At 34.9% G+C, this 9,755-nt stretch overlaps 1 protein-coding gene across 1 annotated transcript; it reads left to right on the top strand.

Annotated features, from left to right (window-relative positions):
* The first annotated feature begins 365 nt into the window (after positions 1-365).
* Positions 366-3,985, top strand: LOC110115295 (auxin-responsive protein IAA3). Its single transcript, XM_020848483.2, has 5 exons — positions 366-906; positions 1,864-2,081; positions 2,883-3,024; positions 3,387-3,448; positions 3,584-3,985. Exons 1-5 carry the CDS (start codon positions 500-502, stop codon positions 3,634-3,636), a joined length of 882 nt encoding a protein of 293 aa, XP_020704142.1. The 5' UTR covers positions 366-499; the 3' UTR covers positions 3,637-3,985.
* Positions 3,986-9,755: the final 5,770 nt, after the last annotated feature.

Here is a 9,755-nt window from a genome sequence, read left to right as displayed (position 1 = left end):
TAGTTAGACAGTATAAGAAATAATATTTCTTCATTAGATTTAATGGATAATTTGACTCTTAATATGATGCAAATTATAATGGAGAAAGAAGATTTAGGTAGCCGAGCTTACATAGTGAGATATAGATTTATTATAACTTTAGTTTAGTTTGGTACGATTTTTTGTTATTTTCTAAAATATTTTTTTTATATAAAAAACTTTTAAACTAAAATTTTTTAATTTTTATACATAAAAATACTTTTAAAAGAAGCTAAAATGGCGTCCAAAATCAAGCATATAAAATTTTATTAAAAGTTTCTTTACTACCTTTGTAATATTCAGCTTCTGAGGTGACGTTAATGGTCCTAAAGTCACCGGCTGAAAGTGAAACTTGGAAAGCTTGTATTAGAGTAAGGTTCTGCGGCATTAACGCCAAACTCCAAAGCTCTCCGTCCCATTCCTCTCCTTCTTTGCTTGATTCAGAGCGCGCGCTTCATGTTCGCTGAAATTCCCTTGCGAGATGATGAACCTGCAGCTTGAGCATGACTACATAGGCCTAGCGGAAGTCTGCTCTTCTCTTGAGAGTTCCTCCTACGACCTCGCTGACGGTGATGGGGTGAACCTCCGGGGGACGGAGCTTCGGCTCGGGCTTCCGGGATCTGAGTCTCCTATGCGCAAGGAGAAGGTGGGTCTCACTCTCGGCTTACAGCCGCCCAAAAACTTCCCTGCTGGTGCAAAGAGAGGGTTCTCAGACGTGATTGATGGAAAAGGTAAGTGGGGTTTCTCTGGGAGGGGTGGATCCGAGGTGGAAATGGAGAAAGGTGGCGCCTTGTTCTCGCCTAGGTCTTGCGGAGGCGGTGGAAATGACGTGTCGGTGAATGCCATGCAGGCGCAGGAGAAGAAGACTCAGGGACCTTCTGCTGCGAAGTAAGTTCTTGAGTTTGGAATCAGGGTGAACTCTCCTTTTGCTGAGCGATTTCTTGTGTTCTTTCCCATGGAATGTTTTATTAGTGTTAGGAAGCAGACGTGGAGCATTCTGTGTGAGAAATTGATGAGATATATTGTAGCTGATTTGTGCTATTTATTTTCAGGATTATTATTGTACTGGCATGGTTTTTTTTTTCTAAAGGAAATAGAGAAAAAAATGGTTTTCTCGTAGGATTATGGAAGAATAAAGGATTGCTGCTTGTTTTTTGTTTTTTTTTTTTTTTTTACATATCTATATGTGATTGCTGTTCACTTCCAGTAGTATTACCTAATTTTTTTGTTTAATGTTAGTCCCAATTCATTTGCTTTAAGACTTTTGGGAAAAAAGGAGATGAAGAATTTACTAATAGTACCGAGATTTTGACCCTTTCAGTTCTTCCTTGATCTAGTTTCAGAAATGTGGCATACATATTTTCTATTGGTTTTGATGGATTATCGTTAAAAGAAAAAAAAGGCTTGGGATATCCCTATTTAAGATTAACTCAGCATACCAAGATACATGTTTTGGAATCACAAGACACTTTTTTCCTATTATGTAAGATGATCTTTTTTTTTTTGGTTTTTTGAAATAGAAAGGAAATCCTTGCGATCTGATGGAAATTTGTTGCAGTTTAAGAGTGCATGTCTTGTTTTCTGAGTAAATTAAGTTCAAGATATCATCATCCAAGTTTCTATTTTAATTATCATCCCTCTTTCAAATTTAACAAATTATTTTCCTCTTTAATGTTTGTACTTTTACCTTTCTATTAGAAGGATGCCTTTTTTTTTCCTACTGAGTTCTTTCTTTCAGTTTTCTTGAAGTTTTTCCTTCATGTTTTGGATTCCCTGAAGCTTCTTTAGATCTACCAGACAGACTAGGCTAAAGGTAAAGTTATTAACCTTGATAATTGTTTACAGGGCACAGGTTGTAGGATGGCCGCCAATCCGCAGCCACCGCAAGAACACTATGGCCTCAAGTCCATTAAAGAACAAGGGCGATGTGGATGGTGGATGCCTCTATGTCAAGGTTAGCATGGATGGAGCCCCATACTTAAGGAAGGTTGATCTGAAGACTCACCGCAACTATAAGGATCTCTCGGCAGGTCTTGAGAAGATGTTCAGTGGATTTACCATGGGTGAGTTCTGCTTCTCAATATTACATTTTCATTGCTGATGAGCTAATACTTTCTTCATGAGTAAAAGCTGATAAAACGGATATTTGATTATTGTGCCATTTTGTTGTACATCATATTTGTATGCTGTGTTCTTTGATATCTTCTAGTGGTTGTTAAGAACCATGAGGTTAGTGATAAAGGTAGAATGGGCGTTTTTATCTACTTTTTCTTTGTGGTTATCATTTAGTGGGATGTTCTGTGTTACACTAATTGTTGCAAAGCTTAATCTCATTGTACCTTAACATTATGAAAGTATCTATTTTGCCTATTTGCTCCTTCCATATTTGAAGCCATTCGGCTAGTACGACAATGAATATGATGTTTATTCTTTAAGTTAATCTACGATACATTTTGTTGTACTTCCATTGTATCTTCGCTTGAATCATTATGTTTTTTAGCATTGAGCAATAATCATTCTACAACTTTTTGTACTTTTATTATGAATGCAATTTTAACTTTGCAAATTAATACAATCCTCTTTGGTCTGATGGTTGGGAGCTTTGGCTATCAACTACAAGGTCTTGAGTTCGAGTCTTGCATATGTGATGTGTTTGTGAGTTTGCCTTAACTGGCCAAATTGCCCCTTAAAAAAAATGTTGGCAAGTTAGATTCTCTCATGGAAATTTACTATATCTTTTCAACTTTTGGTACTGAATGATTCCTGCTTTCTTTCTTATTGATACCTTTTTGGTTGGATTTTCCTTTAGTAAATCAGTACTACAGTGTGGAGTTCATTCGACTCTTTAATTTGTGGTGTTTCAGGGCAGTACGCGTCGCAGGGCATACCTAATAAAGATGGGTTGAGTGAAAGCTATTTGACAGATCTTCTTAATTGTTCAGAGTATGTGCTCACATATGAAGACAAGGATGGTGATTGGATGCTTGTGGGTGATGTTCCTTGGGAGTAAGTTTATATTCCTCTTACTATGACTACCTAGATATTATAAGTAACTGTATTTATAAACTTTTAGATTTCTTTTTTCAAATATAAATTAAGACTATATTACAGTGTAAGGTAGTGCAGAAGAGCACACATATATAACTAATATAGGAGATGAATCTTAATGATCCAAGCTTCTGAATTTCTTTGTCCTCTGTGATAAGCTACTTTTGCTCTTCTTTAGGAAATAGTAATTTTGTTAGCTTTTCTTCTTGCATGGATGGGATTCCAATTTTTCCGGTCATCGGACTCCAGTTGCCCCTATAGATAGTTTAGTTTATATACAATTTTGTATTGATTTTTTACTATTTCCTGTTAAATTTCAGGATGTTCATTGATTCCTGTAAAAGATTGCGAATTATGAAGGGCTCAGATGCAATTGGGCTTGGTATGCCTCATGTTCTTAATTAAGTTTTTGAGCAAATGGACATAACTGGCTTCTTTTTATGTTGCATTGAATATGTTTCTTGTGTTGTGAAGGTTTTGTTCTTGTTTTAATCTTCATGGGACTGTTTTCTTACAGCTCCAAGGGCCATGGAGAAGAACAAAAATCAGAACTTGCATTTTAACTGCTGAGACCACACTATAGCCCAGTTCAAATCACATGGCCTAAAAAGTCTCTCCCAAAATTCAGAAGTTCAAGGGTGGAAGTTAGTATATGACTTAGTATTGGTTTCTTTTGTTTCATATGGAGTAGTGGAACTCTCAAGTAGCTTCCCAAGTTGGCCTAGAGTCTTAAGGTTTATCACCCCAATTGTTTGTCTATGTTCCTCACTGTTTTGTACTTATTTGTGTAAATGCATTGATTGCTTCTATGATAGTGTTTACTACTAGTATTCCATCAAAATATTGTTCTCCTTTATTTATTGTAGATTTTTTTTTTTAGAAGTAGAATTATAAGACCAGATGAATGTTTGTTTTTTTACATGTGAAACTTTTTGTATGTTTGATTGACTTCTTTGTCCTATAGCAAGCGATGAATGGCAGGAGTAATCATTTTTCTTGTGACCTGAAAGCTGCTGAGATTAGATGGACTGTTTTTTTTATTGTTTTTTAAAATAATTTTTTATATAACATTTTTAGTTTTAAAAATTTGTAGAAGTATAAAAGATATCACAAACGATGCTTTACTAAGTTGCTATGTTAATCAGTTTCTCTTCCTCCATCATGGGTAATACTTCCATGTAGATTTCTTCCTTACAGGAGCTGAGCTCCCCAGTTTTAGAACACTTTAAGCCCTACACTGCTTTGCTTGAGAAGCTTTGTTTTGTGGACCATTCACTGCCTTCAAAAGCTCTTATCATTTGAAAAAAAACTCAAAAGAGAGCTGAAAGAAAATCAAAATGAAGAATGTTGTATCTGAACGGTTGATTAAGATTGTACTATGTTTTTGTGTTAATAAAGAAGAAAACTTCTCTCCCATTCTTGTTGTTTTGTTTTGTTCTTTTAGCTAAGAATAAAATAAAATGAGAAAACAAACCATGACTCTTAGAAAAGGACTTCTCCTTCCTCTGAAATTTAGGCTTTCTCGCCTGAAAAGAGGTATCTTTTTATTTGATTGCATGTCTTTGGGGAGAAATTATTCTGTGCGGTTATCAGACGGTTCAGAGGCGAATCAGGCTGTGTCATGTTACTTGGTACAGCGGTACAAATTATTGGTATACAATAAAAAAATTGATGTAGCGCATACTGATTCAGCTCTAGACGTCATTTGGTGACCGCACAGAATAATTTCTTGTCTTGTCCTTGGGCAAGCATCTGGAGCTTTGTGCATTGTAGTTAGTGGGGATATTATTATTAATATTTTTTGAGATTTGAGTCAATTAAGATAAATTTATACTTATCATTTACAAAATTTTTGAACTCAAAATTTTTAACTTGATAGCTAAAGCTCTCAATTAAAAGCTTAGGATAAGCTTTTTTTAAGTATATTATTGGAATGTCCTCTTTGATTTACTCAAGATTTCACTTTGATGTCTACCCATATGTCAAGCTCTTGTTATTAATTTTTTTTATTTCTTCTCTTATCTTTATAGTCTGTTTTATATATAAAGAATTGTGGATTAAAAGTGATAAAGTTTGGTATAACACATGATATCTTTATTTTTTTAATATTAATGTATTTTTAATTATTAGATGGGGCTTTAAATTTAATTATTTGTTTATTAAATACTTTTTAAATAAATTCCAAAATTAAATTTAGCTTTCTAAAATTATATATCCAGCTTTTTAAATATTAAAAAACATTAAAGTTTCCTAAAACATGTTGAAAGGAGTAGTAATAAAATTACTTTGATTTTATAAATTCAAATAATTGTAAATTAATATTTTCTAAAAAAGATAAGAATGAATAAAATAATAATCAAATTAGAAAAAAAAATTTCTACCCATTTAATATTTTTGTTAAATTCAAAATATTAAATATCAAAGTTAAATTAAATAGTTTAATAATTAGGCCCCAACCCTTAATTACTTTTTGTGACAAAATCAGGATGTTAATTTCCATGAATCTAAATGATAAAATAAAATTCATGACCGATTGATTCAATGTAGTAAATATGCAATGTATAAAACACATTATGTTGTTGAAGTTGGAAGAATTTTATGACGAGTTTTTTTTTTAAATGATTGTTTGTGTTTTTTTATTTGGTCGTACTCCTTTGAGAGTGGAGACAAAGAGATAAAAAATATCAACATAAATTATAGAGATGATAACATAAGTAAGTGTTAATATCATTGGCGTGCATCGATCTTAAACCGCCGGAAAAAACCGCCGGTAACTTTAAAAACCGCCGGGAATGGTTTCCTACGCTGTTTTTTTCGGCGGTTCACAAACCGCCGTTAGACCGCCGGTAACTTTAAAAACCGCCGGTAAATCTACACTAACCGCCGGAAAAAACCGCCGGTTTTCAGCGTTTTTCATGTAGTGCTTATAAATGATGGCGTGCATTGACAATATCAACGATAGTAGGTGATGACATTAGTAGGCTTTGATATAGCCAGGCGATAATAGTTTAAGGATTGTACATTAGAAAATAATAGTCAAACAACGATGGTAAAAATTCATAGTTAAATATCGATGGTCAGAGGATTATGGTTAGACGATTGAGGTTAAAAGAACATTGTTAGACAATGAAGATATGAGGACTGTAGTTAGACGATGGTGATCAGAGGATCATAATCTAGCAACGACATAACAATAGTAGTGAAAGACAATCATAAGGATCACATTCAAGTGATAGTGGTTGGAAGGACCTTGGTCAGATGATGATTGTCAGAAGGATCGTGGTCAAGTGAAAGTGGACAAAGGACCATAGTCAAGCAATAGAGGTTGGAGGATTGAAGTCAATATGATAATCAGAGGACCTTAATCAGGTAACTATGGTTGGAAGGATAATAATCAGTTGATGGTGGACATAAGGACCATGGTTGGGTGATAGTGGTTAAAGTACAGCGGTTAAGTGATAATGGTTGGAAGATTATTGCCAAGTGATACAAGTTGAAGAAAGTAATTAGGCGATAGTGGTCTGAAGGACCTTAGTTGGGAGATGGTGGTCAAATGACCATAGTTGGGTGAGACAAGTTAGAGATTATAGTCCATCAATGATGTTTGGAAGGGCTGTGTCAGAAGACAAAGATTGATGAATTGTTGTCATGCAATTGTGCTTGAAGGATCATATTTGAGTGACACGGTTAGAAGACTATAGTCAGAAGATGATTATTAGAGGATTTTATTCTAATAATAGGGTTGGAAGGACCATAGTCAAATGATAAAGGTTAAAAGACTGTAGTTGGGCTACAATAGTTGAAAGACCTTAGTCTAGCAATGATGGTCAGAGGAATCATACTTAGGTGGCAATGATTGAAAGGAGCATGGTCTGATGATGGTGGTAAAAATTATTTCGGTCGAGTGATAGTGTTTGGATGGCCATAGTTGGGTAACATAGGGTGGAGGACTATTGGTTGAGCAATAGTGGTCAGAATGATCATAATCAAGTGATAGAGGTTCAAGGACCATAATCAAGGGATGGTGGTCAGAAAGACTATAGTAAAGTGATGGTGGTTAAATGAACGTAGTCAATAGAAGATAATAATAGGATGATAGTTAGGCAATGGTGGTTACAAGGACCGTAAATGGACAATGGTTATTGAAGGATTGTAGTCGGGCGATAGTTATCAGAGAATTATAGATAGGAGTCAATGGTCAAAGGATTATAGTCAGTTAATAATGTTTGGAGAATTATAATTAGCGATGAAGATTTGAGGTCCATAATCAGGTGATGGTAATCAAAGGACCATAGTTGGGTGACATAGGTCAAAGAATCATAGTTGAGTGATAGTAGTCAAAAGTACTATAGCCTCGTTACTATGGTTAGAAGGATCAAAATTGAGAGCGACAGTGGTTGAATTGACCATAATAGGTGACAAAGAATTGATAAATCATGGTTAAGAGATGATGGATAAATGATCATAATCAAGTGATAGTGGCCAGAGGATCTTAGTCTGGTTGTGGTGGTTAGAGGATTGTAGTCATCCAATAATGGTCTGAGAATTGCAATCAGGTAATGATGATTAAAGGGCTATAATAAGAAAATTATGATCGAAAGATTATAGTCAGGGAATGGTGGCTAGAGTATCATATTCATGTGATGTAGGTCAAAGGATTATAGTTAGATGATGATGGATGGAGGACTATTATTAAGAGATAGAGGTCAAACAATCATAATCAAGTGATGATAATCAAATGATCTATATTTAGGAGATGTTAATTAGAAGGACCATGATTGTGTGACAATTTATGAAGGATGATATTTGAGAGTTGGTGGTCAGGAAATATTTTGGTGGCAATGGCCAAGTGGTGGTCTGAAAGCAGAAGTCAAGTAGTATTTTAATGGTGTTGGTCAAGTAATGTTTTGATGAAGGCAATTGGGTAGTGGCCTACTAGTTATGCTCATGCGATGGTCCAAGGTGACGTCATGTAGTGGTCTGATAGTGATGATATAACAATGTCCAAATGCTGGTGCTCAAGTGGAGCTTTGGGATTCTTATAATCTCTGAGCTCTATTTAACTCTCAAGCTAAAGTCCAAGCTTTAGGTTTCCAATTATATAGAGAGTTAGAGCTTATTTATAAATTTTCTTAGAATTACATGCTCATAAATATATGAAAAATATAGAAAACTCCGTCAGATTCCCCATATTGATTTCATTGATCATATATCCTTCAACATTAGGTGACTTGATGGTTTCAAAATTAAGTAATATTTGGCTTGTCAAATTTGACTCATTGAGACACTTAATTTAACTATAAGTGTTGGATCTTTTTTTATATGGTGGATGATGCTAGGCCGTACTTTAGTCCACCTATAGATTGAGAGCTAAGAGGTGTAGATGATGAAGTAAGAGTATAAGAGAAAGAAAGAGAGGATGAGAGAGAGAGAGAGAGAGAGAGAGAAGATGGATCTAGATAAAATTTTTATTATCTAAGCCAAATGTATGAGAATAATGAAAGCAAGGGTTCTTTGCTATAGAGCCTAAGCTAATAAAGGGAAAAATGATACAATATCTCTCTTTACCATATGTCTTTCCTCTCTTTCACATTGATTTTTTTTCATCCTCTTTATTGTCTTGATCCTCTCCTATCTATAGGACTTAGGGAATTATAGAAGATATATACGGGATATAGTAGCAATCCCATCAATATTTGATGTAGCTTGGTTGTCACTACAGGAAAATCAACGATTACCAGTAGTAATTCTGGCTGTTAAATAACCACCGAAATTACCTGCGGTTTAACCTGATGTCTGACTACCGATAATAATCAGCATTTTATCTAGAGGTATTTAATAATAAACCACTAAAAATGCCTTTGGTAAAATAACCCCTAGTAGGCCACTAGTTTTCTGATTTTGCGTCGCCTTTATTGGTGGCTAAGCCTCTGGTGTTAAGTGTTTTTTTTTTTATGGTCAAAAATGCTGGATAACTGTCGAAAATTGACCTAAAATTGGCCAAACTGACCCGTCCTCATTTGTCCGTGTATCATATTCTCCTCCAAATGACGCTCCGCTCATGATCGAGCTCTCCTCTGATTGCCTCCGCAGGACTCTGGTCGCCGACACCGTAACTCCAGCCACTGATCATGCCCCACTCCAGCCATCGATCACACCCACACTCTGCCTGCCAAAAATTCTTGCTCTGCCCTGGATCACTCTGGCTAAGCCGAACACCCCAAAGGTTTGCTTTTTTTTTTTGTTTCTTTAGCCATGGATAGTTATTAAAGAGTATTTTCATATTTCATTTTGATTACATCAAGGTTATGGAGTGTAGGTTACAGCGTGATACTAATATTTCTCAAAATTAATTTAGATTCATGTTGGGTAGGTCTACTATGGAAGCCATACATTTATTGAGAGGTTTGATGGAGAAATATAGAGAGAATGAGGAGGATCTACATATGATATTTATTGAATTAGAGAAAGAATATGATAAAGTTTCAAGAGAAGTGCTATGGAGAGTTCTAGAAAAGAAAGAGATTAATAATGCTTATTAAAAAGTCATTAAGGATATGTATGCAGAAGTTGTTACTTGTGTTCAAACAAAACGTGGTTTGACCACGTATTTTCCTATTTTAGATGGATTACATTAAGGATCACCCTTAAACCCATATCTTGTTGCTTCAATCATGGATATTCTTACT

The sequence above is a fragment of the Dendrobium catenatum genome, unplaced genomic scaffold (assembly GCF_001605985.2).
Source record: "Dendrobium catenatum unplaced genomic scaffold, ASM160598v2 fragScaff_scaffold_261, whole genome shotgun sequence".
Taxonomy (NCBI): domain Eukaryota; kingdom Viridiplantae; phylum Streptophyta; class Magnoliopsida; order Asparagales; family Orchidaceae; genus Dendrobium; species Dendrobium catenatum.
This window is presented reverse-complemented; position numbering and strand designations above follow the sequence as displayed.